Source organism: Portunus trituberculatus, chromosome 20, assembly GCF_017591435.1.
Source record: "Portunus trituberculatus isolate SZX2019 chromosome 20, ASM1759143v1, whole genome shotgun sequence".
In the NCBI taxonomy this organism is placed as follows: Eukaryota; Metazoa; Arthropoda; class Malacostraca; order Decapoda; family Portunidae; genus Portunus; species Portunus trituberculatus.
The window spans coordinates 17,396,589-17,415,969 of record NC_059274.1 but is presented as its reverse complement, the minus strand read 5'-3'; the positions used below and the strand labels follow the sequence as shown (position 1 = coordinate 17,415,969).

General features: G+C 41.0%; 2 protein-coding genes across 5 annotated transcripts in view; both read right to left on the bottom strand.

The window, feature by feature from the left end:
• Window positions 1-3,230, bottom strand: part of LOC123506505 (alanine aminotransferase 1-like) — a 47,936-nt gene extending 44,706 nt beyond the window's left edge. The window contains exon 1 of the mRNA XM_045258636.1: window positions 2,788-3,230. Within this exon, the coding sequence (XP_045114571.1) occupies window positions 2,788-3,084 (297 nt within the window). The 5' untranslated portion in view covers window positions 3,085-3,230. The remainder of the gene's footprint in view (window positions 1-2,787) is intronic.
• Window positions 3,231-5,087: 1,857 nt separating this feature from the next.
• LOC123506595 (proline-rich protein 36-like) overlaps window positions 5,088-19,381 on the bottom strand; it is a 49,686-nt gene continuing 35,392 nt past the window's right edge. For 3 of the 4 annotated variants that reach the window (XM_045258831.1, XM_045258832.1, XM_045258833.1), the window contains 2 exons: window positions 14,896-15,035; window positions 5,088-7,813 (listed from right to left, as the gene is read on the bottom strand). In XM_045258831.1, coding sequence (XP_045114766.1) covers window positions 7,084-7,813; window positions 14,896-15,035 — 870 coding nt within the window. In that variant the 3' untranslated portion in view covers window positions 5,088-7,083. Of the gene's footprint in view, window positions 7,814-12,517; window positions 15,036-19,381 lie in introns of those variants that run through there. The other variant, XM_045258834.1, reaches the window with a different exon arrangement.

The following is a 19,381-nucleotide window of genomic DNA, read 5'->3' as shown; positions in this document are numbered from 1 at the left end:
TTTAAAAAACGTGTGAATACCTTTCTTCTCTCTGAACTCACTACCTCTTAGATCTCTACCAATCTTCCTATTCTGTTGTTCATTCCTGTTACTTCCTTTCACTTATCGGTGAGGTGCCGCCCACTGGGCCTTTGGGTTTATGCAGTTATGCTTTCCAGTGGGTTGCCTTCATTGACCTCATAATAATAATAATAATAATAATAATAATAATCTGGGTCTTATTATAGTACTTATTAATTTCTTCATCATTTCTTTGTCCATGTAGTGAAATGCTACTCCAATATTCCTTAGCAAATTATATGTTTCTCTAAAAATTCTATCAATATGGCTTACTGGTTGATTGTTTTCTTCCATCGTCACTCCTAAGTCCTTTTCCTTTTTAACTTTCTCCAGTTCTACTCCATCTCCCATCTTGTAGATTCCCACAGGTCGTCTTTCACTCTTTCTCATTTCCATGACATGGCTTTTGCTCACATTGAATTCCATTTCCCACTTTTTACTCCATTCCCAGATCTTATTTAGGTCTTCTTGCAGTATTTCACAATCCTCTTTTTGCTTTATAACTCTGCACAGTTTCGTATCATCTGCAAACAGATTATGTAGCTGTTCACTCCTTCTGGCATGTCATTAATATAAATGAGGAAAAGTATTGGTGCCAATACTGACCCCTGTGGCACTCCGCTTTCTATTACTCTCCACTTGGACTTCATATCTTTAACTACCGTCCTTATTTCTCTCCCCATCAAATAAATAGAATGCTAATTAAGAGAGAGAGAGAGAGAGAGAGAGAGAGAGAGAGAGAGAGAGAGAGAGAGAGAGAGAGAGAGAGAGAGAGAGAGAGAGAGAGACGTGTAGAGCAAAATAAAGCAATAATATTCTAAAACTAATTATCTTTTAACACTTTATTTGTGTGTGTGTGTGTATTTACCTAATTGTATTTACCTAATTGTAACATACGGGAAAAGAGCTATGCTCGTGTTGTCCCGTCTCCATATCTATTAATGTCCAGCTTTTTCTTAAAATCATGAATATTCCTTGCGTTGACCACTTCCACGTCTAAACTATTCCATGCTTCCACCCTTCTATGAGGGAAGCTATATTTTTTCACATCTCTCCTATAAGTGGCCATTTTAGTTTTTCCCATGCCCTCTCGACATTCTTTCATTCCACATACACAGATCTTCCCTATCCATTTTTCCATGCCAATCATCACTCTGTATATTGCTATCAGGTCTCCCCTTTCTCTTCTGTTTTCCAGGGTCGGAAGTTGCATTCTTTTCAGTCTGTCTTCATAAGTCAAATCTCTTAAGTCAGGCACCATTTTTGTTGCAGCCCTCTGTACTTTCTCTAGTTTCCTTATGTGTTTCTTTAAGTTCAGAGCCCACTGTATTGTTGTATATTCAAGCCTCGGTCTTATCATTGCAGTAATTATTTTCTTCATCATTTCTTCATCTAAATATACAAACGCCACTCTTATGTTCCTCAATAAGTTCAATACTTCTCCAATTATTTTGTTTATATGTCTCTCTGGCGATAGGTCATTGGTAATTGTCACCCCAAGGTCTTTTTCTTCATGACTGGTTTTTATGTCTTCATTTCCTATCTTGTACATACTCCTGATTCTTCTTTCACTCTTGCCAAACTCTATTTTCTTGCATTTTGTCGTGTTGAACTCCATTTGCCATGTACAGCTCCATTTCCATATTCTGTCCAAGTCTTCCTGGAGTAGTTCGCAATCTTTGTCACATCTCACTTTTCTTAACAATTTTGCATCGTCTGCAAATAGGCTCACATAACTGGACACCCCATCCACCATGTCATTTATGTAGACCGCGAACATTACTGGTGCCAACACTGATCCCTGTGGAACTCCACTCTCCACCAAGCCCCATTCTGATGGTCTGTCCTTAATTATTGTTCTCATTTCTCTTCCTACCAAAAAGTCTTCCATCCATTTTAGTAAACTGCCATGCACTCCTCCTACCATTTCAAGTTTCCAGATCAGTCTCTGGTGTGGTACCTTATCAAAGGCCTTTTTTAAATCCAGATATATTCCATCAGCCCAACCATCTCTTTCCTGTATTACATCTATCACCCTCGAATAGTAACATATCAGGTTTGTCGTGCATGAACGCCCTTTTCTAAAACCAAATTGACACTCACAAAGTATGTCATTGTGTGCGTGTGTGTGTGTGTGTGTGTGTAAAAGGGGAGAGGATAGAATGAATTAATTTAGACTGTGAATGATAAATTAATTGATAATCTCATCAAGAATGAACAAATGACAACACTGCAACACTCAATGCATGATATGTGACAACACTCAACATATGTCATTGCAACACTCAGCACAGGAGGGTAACACATGTCACTGTAATGTTCGGCACGCGAGTGACACAACACTTAAACATTCAGCACGAGAGGCTGACACAATACTGTCACCACACACGTCACTGCAATACTCAATACAGGAGGGTGAATTGACATGTCATTGCAACATTCAGCACGGGAGGGTGACGTGACACATGTCACTGCAACACTCAGCATGGGAGGGTGACGTGACATGTCACTACAACACTAAGCACGGGGGAGTGACGTGATACATGTCACTGTAACACTCAGCACTGGGGAGTGACGTGACACGTCACTGCAACACTACGCCACAGAGACCGCCGCCACAAAGTTAGGGACTAGTGAGCAAAGTTTGGGCGCGCGGCCTGCCAGTGCCAGGCTGCCGTCACGCCGTGTTACAGACACCCACAGTCACAGTCACACACATACACTCACCGCCTGCAGTTCCTTCTCGATGGCCGTGGCGCGGATCACCAGCGGGCCGCGCACCGCGTACTCCATCTTCTTCACCTGGGAGTTCATGTTCTCCAACGTGATTACTTTGGGACCACTTCCAGCCATGGTTGTAGATAGTAAGGCTACGCTCGTCCTCTCAGTTCCGCACCGCACCGCACACTGAGCCTGAGTCTGAGCCGCCCCAGCCTGTCCCTGATCCCCGGTAGGCTGGGTCCGCCAGCCCACCCCACCCCGCCCGGCGCCAGGCCTCGCCAGAGGACGGATCACGGCACCCATTCTCTCTCTCCCCGGTGTTGATCCTTGATGGCAGTCTGGGTACTGGCGCGCCAACACCTACTCTACCTACCGGCAAGAGACAACAGTAACCAGACGTGTCCAGGCGCAGCAAATAATATATTTATAACACCATTGCCTCCCTCCCGGGTGAGGAAGGCGCAACTAGCTTCGGAATGTCACCAGTCTTTCAAATACTATTTTTCAATCCTATATTTGGAATGTTATGCGAATAGCCTTTGCTTACTGAAACAAAAGGTATCATAAATGCAAGCAAGTAGTACATGATACTTAGGATTAGTGTGAAAGTGTACATAAACGACGATGATTCTGCTTGTGTAATTGTTGGAACAACAGCTGGCGTCTGCCATGCAGCTGTCAATCATAAGGGTACATGATAACATTAGATTTGGGATTGCCACGATCAGTTTTAATTCATGACATCAGCTCTCTGCTTAAATCTTGTAATAGTGCATATAAATATTGCAGGACTAAATTAATGGAAGGATGGCGCACTCTAAAAGCTTTCTATCTACCTAGAAACGACTACAAATTACTGGAGTTGAATATTAATGATTTTCAGAGTAAACCAAACTCTAACTTTTATAATTATGTAAAGCTGCACACAGTCCCGCCTACCTACACTTTATAAATACTTGTATAGTCACGCGGTGGAAACTTTCTGGCACACCTGAGTCGCACGTACGTCATCTGCTTGTGCAACACACACACACACACACACACACACACTAAGAGATGATAACGTAGTCCAGAGGTCGTTTTCCTGCAAGAAAAATAACTTTGATATACTACACACACACACACACACACAGAGAGAGAGAGAGAGAGAGAGAATTAACGATCTACACAATAGGTGAAACACCCCACACACACACAAACACACACACACATCATCATCATCATCATCAGCCTCCAGAATACTACATGGTACGTACTTCAAGCATATGGGATGATGTGCAGAATATAATAGTCTTCTAAATAAAAATTCCGCACTGCATCAGGAATATATGTATTATGCCGCAGAGTGAGGAAGCAAAGACTGCAGTCTGCATGTAATCACAGAAAAATGTGATGAAACTGAAATAAGAATATATATATATATATATATATATATATATATATATATATATATATATATATATATATATATATATATATAACGAGCTTGACTCAATAAAAAAAAAAGATGCATAGATTAATGGAGAGAGAGAGAGAGAGAGAGAGAGAGAGAGAGAGAGAGAGAGAGATTCAAAACATGTTTAGAAGTTTAACACTCTTCACTATCCCTTATCTACCTGAAAAAAAAAAAAATCTATCATGACATGTAAATAACTAAAAATGAAAAGTGTTCATGTTTTGGTCTAGTTACTATGACACATTAAGTAATAAGAATATAAAGAGCAAAGCAATACCAGCACACATCAACATTGCTCTAGGTCATATTAAGGCTTGCCATCTAAATACCTCAGGAAGGGAGGTGGTGGTGTGGTGATGTGGATCAGCAGGGCTGTGAATCCCCACAACCACTCAGGGAACAATAATACTAGACAGTGGTCTGGTCAACAGGTTCACAGACCACCACCAGCCTTTCAGCTAGACTCTAGCTGAAAGGCTGGTGGTGGTATACTCTAGCTGCTAGAGTATACCACTGTTAGAATATATGGGAATTTGTAAAAAGTCCTACATGTGGCTGTCCACTATGAATTGTCTAGCCATTCCCACCCATCACCTTCATCAATCTGTTTCAGGACTATGCTACACCACTAAGTACCAATAAGATCAAACAAGAGATAGAATAACTGAGGGCTGAGGGAAAGCTGAATGATCTAAACAGCCAAAGTGCACACAAGTATGTTTGATGAGTGATAAACAAGTAGTAAAGTATGTCCAAGGTAAACCTTAAACCTGCCTTGCTAATACATGGTAGTAATGATGCTAAGGAGGAAGGGAACACAAAAAGGAGGAAGGAGAAAGCAAACATTTAAAAGATTCTGGTATACATGTATTCAAGTGCATCAGTACTGTGTGATGGACCAAGACAAGAAACACTCTGCTTCCTGTACTCACATAGACATGCTAGCATTGGACAGGTGGTGGTCTAGACTGCTGACTGGACACTCTCTAACATTCTGCTATTATTCATAAAGCTTTACTCACCCTTACATTCATGAAAGTAACTTATTATGAACAACTAGAATATGAAATCTATCTACAATATATAACAGGCTGGCAATCCCACAAGGCAACCATAACTAAAATATCATGCACAACATTAAAAAAGGCACTATATAAGAGAGAAACATTACATCAACAACATACAGAAACAAAGAAAGATACAAGCAAATATAATATAAACAGAAATCTTGTGGTAATACATATTTTGCACCACAGTTTGTTCTTAAGTTTCACTTTCCGTATTTTCTTTGATGCCAATGATTTGTATATTATTACAATGACTATAGTCCAAGTAGCTAAAGGCAGCACAGAGGAACAGCAGTGACAAACATCCCACCCCCACATCACTCCAATGAGATGCCCCACCATGAAGGCAGCACAGAGGAGCAGCAGTGACAAACGTCCCACCCCCACATCACTCCAATGAGATGCCCCACCATGAAGGCAGCACAGAGGAGCAGCAGTGACAAACATCCCACCCCACATCACTCCAAGGAGATGCCCCACCATGAAGGCAGAGTTTGTGGTACTGAGCTTCTTGAATGAATAGTTGCTATTTTAAAACCCTTTGTAATGTAACACTATACAACTAACAACCAACACCACTGCAATACAACAAGCTTTATCAAAAATATAACTTACATTAACACTTGTACACAGGCATTGTGATCACTATGGCCTGTAAAGCACCAGTGTCCCATTACACCTATCAAAGAGGGAGCAAATCTCCTTGACATGTGGTGCCATTATCACAATTACAGTTATAGTATTGAAACATATTTTTATATTTGCCAATCACACAGGCAAACATCTCACACACTCACACAAGAATTTGCATCACCATTGTGGTCACTGAGATTCATTCACAGCTGGCTTATTGATTAGTATCTTCAATGGGTCTTTTTTTTTCACTATTTTTTTTGTCCTTGGCCAGAGCTCATTTCACATTAAAGAAATCAATAATAATAATAGTAAATAAATACATAATAAGAATAAGAATAAAGAATATCAGACATTCTAAAGAGCTGTCTATCATAGTGAGAGTTCCAGCAGCCATGTCTCTCTGCCCATTTGATCCAAAGCTGACCTCCCAACAGAGCATTCTGACAAATCCATCACCATCTTTGGGAAATCTTGTATGAAACTTGCAGTGCATTCTAATTCATGTGATGACTATTTCTATTCCATTAGAAAGCTCTCACAGCTGCTGTCTTGTATACCAAGGATTGAAACACAGACCTATAGGCCTTCAATAAACACCAAGTCAAATACTGCAGATTCAAGTTCATTCTGCTGTCACTCAATCTTTCACATTTCTGCTTAAGTCTCTAGTCAACTGCAATGTGTGTAAAGACCAAGTCACTTTCTGCAATCACTTCCACTGTGCTTCTTGTTTTCCTTTATCTTTAGGACTCTGATCTGCTAAAAAGTGTAGGTACTAGTCTTCAGGTTTTGTTGATGGACAGTCATGGGCCTTCACTGAAGCAAGATGCAGAGCACAGTGGAGGTGAGTGGAGGAGGTTACTTAGCTTCTACGATGAACTCCTGACTTGCTGATATTCCTGCACTAACATCTTGGAAGAATAAACACACCAAGCACCAAATGTACAATGACCAATTAAACCTTTGAGTTCCTACAAAGATAATTCACAACAGAGTAGGTCCAGACTACACACATCAAATTCTTCAATATTATACCCATTTGTAAAACTGTAGATAAAAATAGACAAATAGTTATATAGACAGATAAATGAACACACACACACACACACAGATATACAAAGAATACAATGGAAAGGAGACTTTTTAGTATGATGGAGGAAAGAACTTATGGAAGACAAAGAGGGATGGAGAAGGAAGGGAAAAGTAGGGTTGCATGGGGGAGGGGTGCCTGGGAGGAGTAGGGAGCAAAGAGGGGTGCCTGGTGGGAGCAGGGAGCAAAGAGGGGTGCCTGGGGGGAGCAGGGAGCAAAGAGGGGTGCCTGGTAGGAGTAAGGAGCAAAGATGGATGCCTGGGAGGAGCAGGGAGCAAAGAAGCATGCCTGGGAGGAGTAGGAAGCAAAGAGGAATGTCTGGGAAGAGCAAGGAGAAGGGGAGGGTATTGTATGAAAGGATGAAATAAATGTTGCCTGAGAGAGAGTGTGGGAAGGAGGTTGGAGGCAACAAGGGAAGAGGAGGAAGAGGATGAGGAGGGTGTGTATTGAAGAGAAAGATCAAGAAGAGGAGAGAGAGAAGGAAGAGGAAGAAGAGGACGAGAATAAGGAGGACGAGGAGGATTAGGAGGAGGAGCACTTTTTTTTGAGGAAGGAGGAAGACCAGTTCTTGAAGAATTAAGTGAACGAGGAGGGGGAGATGAATCAACCTTGTGGTGAAGAGGCGGAGGAGGAAAAGCACTGGCGGTGAAGGTTGAAGTCATTTGCAGTGTGTAAGAGGCAGCTGCTCTATTGCTGTTGTTGTTGTTGTTGTTGGTGGTGGTGGTGGTGGTGGTGGTGGTGGCAGGGTCCTCCACAGTGATGGCAAGAGATGGTGGACCCACTCTGAAAGTACACAGAAATTTGAGTGTAGCTATCCAATCACTTATGGTGGCACACTATGCCCACGTCACCCTTTTTGCGATACTCCTTCCTGGGCATGGCTGCAATGGAGGTGTCTTCAGTCATTCCTGTGCCTGTATGCTCTAGCCCTCTCCCTCTCTGCCACACACCCAGACTTTGAAGAGCTTCCTCTTCCATTCCACCTTGGCAAGGTGATGCTGAGTCAGCTAGAGCCTCCCACCCAGTACAGAGAATGGCCATACATTTTTCTTCTTTAACTTGCATTGGTATACAAGTTGAGAAATTCACAAAGCACAGTATTGATGACAAGAATGACAAACAGATACTGAAAAAAAGGTTCATAACTGAGACTGAGAGTGACAATGAGGCTCTCAACACTGAAGCAAAAGTGAGACACTGGTGTATGACAAGTTGATAACTACCACAACAACTTCTGCATCAGAAAACAACTGCAAACCATACATATGACAACCAGGATATTGAAACAAGACATCTTGAATAAATCAACAGCAGATGAAGAATGAGCATGAACCCCCAGCAATACAGACAGCAAAGCCACACCTGACAAAGCATAAGGACGCAATGAAGCAAAGAAATGTGTTGCATGATGGCGTGGGGTGGGATAGGTCATACTGAGTTAGTTAGGAGAGCCAACCTTCAGGGTAAGACTGTTTGCATCCTAAATACAGCCAGGGCATTCAAACACTGTAATGGTGTAATGATGCTGCACAAAGAGGTGCTCAGGATTTGAGCAAGATCAGTACATACATAGCCTATGAAAGCATGCTGTCATTTAGAAAGTTACTGATAATGAAGCCTGTTTCTTCCCTCTAAATAAGGAATATTTCAGTGTTGGAATAAGAATGAAAACCTTCACCTAAGTTACCAGTTTTGTGTGCCATATAAGGAAATAATGACAAGGCTCATTTTGTTTTTACTGAATCACCTATACATTTTCTATATCTTTATGATGCACACTACTGTGCCATAGTGTCACCTGCCACTCATGGATTTCTAGTACATAACTATGTACTGAGGAAGAACAGTGAAGTCATTAAATATTGAATACAGATAGCTTTTTATTAACCTTTGATGTGTCCTTTCCTGCAGTCAGTCTTACTAAATCAAGAAAGTTTTGCTTTCAGAAGTGAGCACACAATATGTATCTCTCTATTCTCCACACAGCTCAGCATTGTCATTTTAAGCTTTAACTAGTCCACTACCTCCTCCACTCATCAGTCACCTTCCCATATGTCCCAGTAAGTTTAGTAACCTATCTGCATTGCCATCACTTACCATACCTTGGTTGCTAATCTGCTTCTCTCTGTTCACCAATTGTGCTCAACACACGTGTCCAGCTCAATTTCACACTTTTATTCCAGTCTGGTCTAGAGACAGAGGTGCAGTGGAGCACAAGAGAATTTGTGAGGCTGAGACAAGTAACAAGAAATGTGTTCGTGTGTAAAGAAAGCTAATGAGTTATAATTTCTTATGGGAAGGTAGAATATATGAACTGTGGAATAATTAAATCAAATGCAATAAAAAGTCTAGAGATATGGAAAGGAATGTCTGGCAAATGAACAAGGCCCATGAAGTATCTCAGATAGATAAAGGAAAGCATAACAAACTATCGTAAAGGAAAACTTCCGACTCCTTGTGACACAAAATATAAATCTCTTTCTCCTTTGACAAGATGTTGCTTTAAAAGCCACAAAATCTTAACCATTTTTGTCTTATTTTTTATGTCCTGGCCTATAGCACCTGTAGGTAACTCGAAGAATATTGGAAGCACTGTTAAGCTTCAACCCATCAGCAGCGGAGGCAATTTCATTTATAGTGGTACCCATATAAGGGCCCATGTCACCACCCATGTGCATCTTTGATGTAACCACCTAGAACCTGGGCATCATGATGACATGTAGGTAACTTTAAACCACTCGACAAATGGCAAAGTTTCAAGGCCGTACTTGGTGGGATTTGAATCTACATGTGAACGACTGTCTGCCCAACCCCACGCTCACCACCTTATCCACTCGGCCACCGCCTCCCGAAACTCAACTAAGAATTAGGATAAGGTAAAAGTAATACAGATGACTCATAAACATTTTATTGATGTAAATAGAAAGTAAACTATAGTTTTCCATATCTTCCCTCTCTGATGCTACATATCAAGAATATTACATTATTAGCTTGCAACACAAACTCACTATACACAGGTAAAAAAAACTTAAAGGAGGAACCATCTTTCCCTCCAGCCAGTAAGGACAGGGAGCCACAGCAAGGCACCAAGGCAGCCTGGCCAGCTAACCAAAGGGATGAGGGCAGGGAGGTGAGGCAATGCACCAAGCCTGCCTGGCCAGCTAATCAAGGGGAGGAGGGCAGGGAGGCAAGGCAAGGCACCAAGTCAGCCCAGCATGCTAATCAAGGGGAGGAGGGCAGAGCAGAGTATCATCCTTCAACTTGATCAACATACAAAACCAAACTAATTCTACTAGAAATATATATATATATATATATATATATATATATATATATATATATATATATATATATATATATATATATATATATATATATGTGTGTGTGTGTGTGTGTGTGTGTGTTTAGAGAGAGTGAGAGAGAGAGAGAGAGAGAGAGAGAGAGAGAGAGAGAGAGAGAGAGAGAGAGAGAGAGAGAGAGAGAGAGAGAGAGAGAGAGAGAGAGAGAGAGAGAGAGAGAGAGAGAGAGAGAGAGAGAGAGAGAGAGAGAGAGAGAGAGAGAGAGAGAGAGAGAGAGAGAGAGAGAGAGAGAGAGACTATTTTAGCAATTAAGTAACACAAGTTTTAGTAGTAGGAACATGAATTTGCAACGACAACACTTGAGTAACCTGACAGATTACTAGTAATAATGCTGCTGTTGCTGCTGCTGCTGATGATGATGATGCTGATGATGATGATAATGCTAATGCTACTGGTAACAATAAAAATAATAATAATAATAATAATAATAATAATAATAATAATAATAATAGTAGTAGTAATAAAAAATAATAATAAAAATCAAATAATAATAATAATAATAATAATAATAATAATAATAATAATAATAATAATAATAATAATAATAATAATAATAATAACAATAATAATAACAACTTAATCCCAAAACTGCAAATAAGTTTAACAAAGGCAAAAAGTCATCTGATACATACATACATACATACATGTTATACCACAAAGCACAAGCAACACTACAACATCATACCTTACATGTACTTGCTGCACCACTCATGATTATCTCCCTCTCTCTTCCATACTTCAGTAAGGAGTCTGATCTCAACATTTAATTTCTTTTCTTCAGCATCACGAGAACAGTCAAAGGTCGCAGATTCCCTTGGGCCTTGGTGATCACTTTAGCTTGACTGGCTACACACTAAACTTCTGTTGACTGAGTCCTGTTAGTGGTTCAATCATTCCCAGTGATGAACTCTATTGACCAATTTGTCCTGTCTTCAAATTTGTAGCTGAACATTTCCAGGACATTACAGATTGATGCGTAGTGTTCAGACTGAAGACAACCATTTAAACGATGGAGGAGTTGAGACAAGAAATCTTTGATTCTGCTTAGTAAGAGTGTGCATACTCTTTACAACATTGGATAAGTCTCTGGACTGAGTTAGCACCAAGAAGGCCAAACTTGGCAAGAACAATACATTATGTCAGTAGTTCATATAAGGTGTAAACTTAAGAGTAAAAGGGGTGACCTAATAAAATCAGGTGGTATTGAGTTCCTGGCAGTATCTGGAGCTGCACTGTGGTGAAGCAGAATAAGGAGAAGGTGACATTAAAGTGGGCAATACATAAGCCTAAAGCAGTGTAATTTTTGTCAAACTCTGCCAATGTAGGATATGCAGAACATGGTAGTCACCTTAAAAGGTGTGTTTTAGCCAAGGAGTAATTGCTCCCTACTCCAATCAGTGTGATATCCAGTGTCACAATCAGTAAACTACCAAGTGCAGTACAGTAATGTAATGAACTGGCAAGATATAAGCACTTATTTGCAATAAGGTAGGGAGGATACTCACTTATCCTGAGTTACATAATGTCATTCTAAGACACATGGAAACAAAATATAGGTCACGTCAGGTTCAGAGATTGTGCTCCAAACAACCAACATTCATGACTTAAACACAAACAGGTAAACACACACACACACACACACACCCACACACCCGGTAGCTCAGTGGTTAGAGCGCTGGCTTCACAAGCCAGAGGACCGGGGTTCAATTCCCCGGCCGGATGGAGATATTTGGGTGTGTCTCCTTTCACGTGTAGCCCCTGTTCACCTAGCAGTGAGTAGGTACGGGATGTAAATCGAGGAGTTGTGACCTTGTTGTCCCGGTGTGTGGTGTGTGCCTGGTCTCAGGCCTATCCGAAGATCGGAAATAATGAGCTCTGAGCTCGTTCTGTAGGGTAACGTCTGGCTGTCTCGTCAGAGACTGCAGCAGATCAAACAGTGAAACACACACACACCCACTATTGTTGACACAGCAGACATCAAAAGTATCACAAGAAAGAAACTTGTTAACAAATAATGATAATATGGTGATGATCTTCAGGATTGCTTTTGTTCACTTATTACTGACTCTGACAATGCATTACTAAACAGAACAACTCTTATGGTGGTGGTTGTGAATAATAAGTGAGCGGAACTGAAACCAGACTTTATTATAGTGAATTATTATGGATGTAGTAAAGACAGCACCAATGACAGCAGTCTTACGTATTAACAATGGGTGTAAATAGTGATCATGACAAGGAGTTAAACATGGGAGATCACAGTACACTTAGGAAGATACATGAGCATTGCAATGATGGTGAAGCCAATGACAGACAAAGTTAGCATTAACATAATACTTAACTAGTGAATATCAAACTGACACAATTCTAAAGTCACTTAATTAAAATTGAACTTTTCCATGATTCAAAATAAAGAATTAAAATACAAATCATCCTAACACTTTTATAGAAATGGTAGAGGACTGAATTCCATTTTTCTTTACATATATTGTAATAAGTTGTATTAGAAAATTCATGAAAGATATCACAAGACAATACTATTAATCATGTTGCTGGCTCATTGTGACAAACAGTAATGACAGCCATGGTATGTTATGTTATACATATTGGTATTTGGTTCATCATAGTTAGACATAAGCTGCTCATCACCTTGGAAGTCAATTTGTATATAATCTAAATTGTCAATATCAAACTGAATGTGATCTTCATAAGTTTCTTAGTGTCACAATACCAAGCCAGGCCCAGAGTGGTGATGTCCCATACCTAGGATGGTGTCCCATGGCCAGGGTGATGGCATCTTATGAACATGATATGGTCCCCATCCCTTGCTGTCACCTGATACACCACACTTGGCACAATGTTCTAGCAATCAAACAACTGTCTATAATAATCTGAACATCATTCATAAAGATAGAAGTGTATTGTTTCAACAGGTGTAGTGTACAAGATGATGTGTATATACAAATGAATTATACATAAGATTCTGTGTGTTAGATTTACTGCTTCAGATGATACATGTGCTCAGAGGGATTAAGTATGTATGCTGTATTTTCATAAAACTGAGATTTACCTAAGTAACTCCTCCCTAAAGTAGATTTCATCCCTAGAAAGTCATTATTCAACTGTTTACATTGAATAGCAAGCAATCCATTTCTAGTCTGACAACTCAACACTGAAATTGCTAGCAATGACTCCATCTGAAATTTCATCACCTCCCAACCCCTCGCCTCCAACACTGTCACGTGGGACGAACCACCACTCGATCTTCACAGCATCCACTCACAAGCCACAACTCAACACAACAGTACCACTATCACCCACAAGTCCCTGCTTTCCCTCAACACAAGGGAGTCAATCCCTCTGCATGGAGAAACAGACAAGGTTGTTCTCACTCATCTAGATGACACACACAACTCTGCAATACTTGCCACTTACTGTACACACACACACACACACACACACAGGATAGCTAGAGCATTGATAATCTGTGTTTATAATTAATGAAATAACTTAAGCAAAACATTGAAAAGCACTGGTGTGTACACATACATACACACACATGTCATCAAAAAATTAAATTAATAAATAAACATGCCCTTGATGGAGAAAGTCACGCCATCACTGAGCAACTGCTTTAATTGTAATGCAGTATTCAAGTCACAATTCATATTCAAAGATGTCAAACCTACAATTCATATTCACAGATGTCAAACCTACTTGTCTAAACACAACAGCAACACTTGAATTAAGAACTAACAACCAAAAATCTGAAGCTTTCACTGAGCTGCCTTATGGCACCATAATGATCCAAACCTTGCCTATTTTACTGAGCTGCTTCCTGGCACTACATGACCCAAAACTTCCATGTTTCACTGGGCTGCCTTGTGGCACTATAATGACAAATGAGCTGCTGCTGCTGTGGTACTGTAATGACTCACTCAAATGCTACAAAACTCTTTGCTTTAAAAAAAAAAATATTCCATTTGTGTTCATATATACCTTCTCTTTCTCCCTCCCTTTATTATAAGCGTTTAATATAAATGTAAAATTGAGCTTGCATATATAACACATTTTCCTTTGTGTACATATAATCTCTCTCTCTCTCTCTCTCTCTCTCTCTCTCTCTCTCTCTTCCCCTCAGTCCATATTAATCTAAAAATGAGCTAATATAAATAACATTTTCCTTTGTCCATACAAAGTCTCTCTCTCTCTCTCTCTCTCTCTCTCTCTCTCTCTCTCTCTCTCTCTCTCTCTCTCTCTCTCTCTCTCTACTATGTATTAACATACATATGAACCTGCTTGTACAAGGACCAAGTAACAGACAGTTACTTGGTTTGTCTCAGGAAAAAGGGAGAGATAGACTTCTGTGTGTACTTTTTGCAGTCCTTGACATGTGAACGCTTGCCATGCCCTACTCTTGACCTGCTCTGCTTGCTCTCTACAGGCTCATTTAAGGACTTTTTGCTGCATGTGTTAAGGCAAACAGCCAACAGTGGTGTAGCATACCTATCAGAGGCAGTGTCCCCTGTGGCATCCTCTTCACAGCCAGCTGAGTCCTTGTTATCTGTCTTGGAATTTCTGGTGGTGATGCTGGTTCTAGGCTGGAGCAACAGTCGCCTACATGCACTCCTTGGTTGACTGGATTCCTGCAAGGCAAGGACGGAAGTTAGTATTGACAAGCTTAAAACACTGAATGAGATAATGAATGGCCTATTACCTCAATGACTGAGTAAACAGCTGTCTGATTACCAAGCTAATAAGGTAATGACTTCTATCATACACAAATGCTTGGCTGACTGACAATGCCATTGTTCTCAGTTAAATTACCAAATATCTTGGTGACTAAGTTCATGACTGTATACTTGACAAATTAACGCACTGTGTTTACAGATAAAACACAGGCAAAACAATCAACACATTCACAATGTTTGGCAACACAGCTGACTTTCCCCAGTGTGGAAGGAAAAACATTCATTACTCTTGTTCAGCACAAGCCATCTGTGTGGGGAGGAGGTATGTATTGTTCATTGGAAGCACAAAATTATATCAACATTCATGAAGAACACTCTAAGCACCTTAGATATGCCCCCACCATACTGTCAGACATTACAGACACTACAGAGCCTGGCAGATACTGACAAAACATCTGTAGGGATAAAAAAGCTGCCAAAAGCCACAGCTGGTTTATGTGGAATCCCTTTCCCTCCAGACTCCATACTCTTGATGCCAAGGAGGTTCCCAGATGTGCCCCCACCCATGCCGGGATGAACCTGCAAACACTCTGCTCCATGAATGGAGCACCCGTCAGGAGATCTTCTGGAGCCACCCACCAGGCTAAATCTTCAAGATGCTGGTGATTGTATGCTGCTCTCCACCAGTCTGGGTCAGAAGCTGTGTTCTATTTTTCTTCCAGATAACACTGAAAGGAACACACCTGTACGCAACCACCTGAAATCGGCCTCTTTAAGGATGCCAGATGACCAATCAATGACCTCCACAGGGAAACTGGTGAAGCTTTGTGCAAAAGGAAGCATTGGGCCACCTCTTGTAGCCAGCCAACACAATCTGGAGACAGAAAAACTAGGCTCTTTGTGAGTCCAAAACCATTCTGAGATACGGCTTTCTCTGGTTGGGAACAAGCTCAGACTTGTCCCAGTTGAACTGATTCCCAGGTAAGTACACAGAAGAAGCAGAACCCTTCTGTTTTTAATGCATAACTCCCCTGATGGAGCCAACACTTGCCAGTTTTCAAATAGCAGCACACAAGAATGTCATACCACTCGGCCACCTCCAGGGCTGTGGCAAAACCCCGATGTTATCTGTGGGGATGGAACTTAAGAGCACATTTCATCTTGTGCCAAAACACCATCAAAAGTGGCCGAGACACAAAACCAGAAAATGGAGAGCCCAAAGGAGAAGAAAGCAAAACAGCCAACCATTAACCAAGGTAGCCATGACTGAAAGCATGTGACTCAAAAAGCTTTGAACCTGCAGGCCTACGAAGAATTGGAGGAACTGCTGCTGTTTCTCTGTGTCTCCAGAGCCTCCAGACGACATATGTCGTTTCTTACCTTGAGAACAACCACCCTCCAAAAAAGCCACGAATCCTTTACACTGAGTCTCCTAAAGGTGCCGACACTCACTGCAATGCTCATTGATGGTGCAGTCACCAGGTGAAACATAATTATTTTATGCTGGGATAGGGAAGATAGGCACACATATGGGTATTTGTATATGTAACAACATAATATAAATAAGCATGTGCAAAAAAAAAAAATATTTGCAAACCAGGCAGGCAGTCCCATATATGGTGGCCCTGACAAAGCATCGCACACACCCAAACCTGCACCATTCATATCTTTAGTATTGCTTACTCATGGTAGAAAGGAAAAGTTTCAAGGATCATCATACCACACTCCAGGAGCTTAGGTACAGGACAACTAGAAAGACAAGACAACACACTCTGATTGATCCTTCCCTTCATCATGAAACCACTCCCACCATGCACCTACACATGCACCCCAATCCTGAGAACACGACAGATGCAGGGCACTTCTTTACTGCATCCATACACCAATGGGCCCCATCCAGTGCACCACACCTCTTTTCAGTCATCTTTTCTTGCTGCACAGTAACTCTTCCCTAATTCAATGCTCTCTTCACACAGTTCCACACTCCAAGGGTGACACTCCTCTTAACCATTTACCAGGCAAACTAAACAATAAATAAACAAAAGTAGTGTTCATATAATCTGTGTGTGTGTATTACAGAGCGAGCTCAGAGCTCATAGACCAATCTTTGGGTAGGACTGAGACCACAAAACACTCCACACACCGGGAAAGCAAGGCTACAACCCCTCGAGTTACATCCCGTACCTACCTGCTGCTAGGTGAACAGGAGCTACTCATTAAGAGGATTGCCCATTTGCCTCGCTGCGCCCAGGATTCAAACCCAGGCCTTTTCGGTTATGAGCCGAGCATGCTAACCATTACACTACATGGTGTGTGTGTAATTCACCACCACGGTCGCCTGCTGGTCATCCAGCCAGTCTTCCCCATTACAGAGCGAGCTCAGAGCTCATAGACTGATCTTTGGGTAGGACTGAGACCACAACACACTCAACACACCGGGAACACAAGACCACAACCCCTCGAGTTATATCCCATACCTATTTACTGCTAGGTGAACAGGGGCCACAAATTAAGAGGCTTGCCCATTTGCCTCCTCATGCCAGGACTCAAACCCGGCCCTCTTGATTGTGAATCGAGCGTGCTAACCACTACACTACGCGGTGTTTAGGGGAGCGAGTGGTGTGCGTTTTGTCCTCGAGAGGCGCTGGTAGTGCATGTATATGTGTGTATTTACCTAGTTGTAGTTTAACAGGGCCTGGGCTTTACACTCATGTCGCCCCATCTCCAAATCTACACTTATCCAATTTTTCTTTAAAGTTATGCACACTCTTTGGTGACATCACTTCCTCACTCAAACTGTTCCGTCTCAACAAATCTTTGTGGACACCATATTTTTTTAACATCTCTCAGACATCTTCCCTTCCTCAGTTTCTTACTATGCGACCTTGTGCTTCGAATGTCATATTCTTCTCTCAGGATCAGTTTCTCATTATCCACTTGATCCATTCCGTTAATTAATTTATAAACTTGTATCAGATCTCCTCTCTCCCTTCTCTGTTCCAGGGTTGGTAGATCCATAGCCTTTAGTCTCTCCTCATCTGTCATCCCTTATTCTGGAACCATTCTTATAGCCATTTTCTGCAGTTTCTCCAATTCCCTTATGTGTTTCTTTTTATGGGGTGTCCACACAACTCCTGCATATTCCAATCTGGGTCTTATTATAGTACTTATCAATTTCATCATTTCTTCATGTGTGTATTTACCTAATTGTAGTTTTACAGGGCCTGGGCTTTATGCTCGTGTGGCCCTGTCTCCATATCTACACTTATCCAATTTTTCTTTAAAACTATGTACACTCTTTGCTGACACCACTTCCTCACTCAAACTGTTCCAAGTCTCAACACATCTTTGCAGGAAACTAAATTTTTTAACATCTCTCAGACATCTTCCCTTCCTCAGTTTCTTACTATGCGATCTTGTGCTTCTAATGTCATATTCTTCTCTCAGGATTAGTTTCTCATTATCCACTTGATCCATTCCATTAATCAATTTATAAACTTGTATCAGATCCCCTCTCTCTCTGTTCCAGGGTTGGTAGATCCATAGCCTTTAGTCTCTCCTCATATGTCATCCCTTTAAATTCTGGAACCATTCTTGTAGCCATTTTTTGTAGTCTCTCCAATTTCCTTATGTGTTTCTTTTATGGGGGTCCACACAACTCCTGCATATTCCAATCTAGGTCTTATTTTAGTACTTATCAATTTCTTCATCATTTCTTTGTCCATATAGTGAAATGCTAATCCAATATTCCTTAGCAAATTATACGCTCTCTGAAAATTCTATCAATATGGCTTACCGGTTGATTGTTTTCTTCCATTGTCACTCCCAAGTCCTTTTCCTTTTTACTTTTTCTAGTTCTACTCCATCTCCCATCTTATAGATTCCCACTGGTCGTCTTTCACTTTTTCCCATTTCCATGACATGGCTTTTGTCCACATTGAATTCCATCTCCCATTTTTTGCTCCATTTCCAGATCTTGTTTAAGTCTTCCTGTAGTATTTCACAATCCTCTTTTGTTTAATGACTCTGCACAGTTTCGCATCGTCCGCAAACAGATTTATGTAGCTGTTCACTCCTCTGGCATGTCATTTATATATACGAGAAAAGTATTGGCGCCAATACTGACCCCTGTGGCACTCCGCTGTCTACTGTTCTCCACTTGGACTTCATATCTTTAACTATCGTCCTTATTTCTCTCCCCTCAAGTAATTCTTCATCCATCTCAATGTGCTTCCTTTTAAGCCACCCTTCTCCTCTAACTTCCATAGTAATCTTTCATGTGGCACTTTATCAAACGCCTT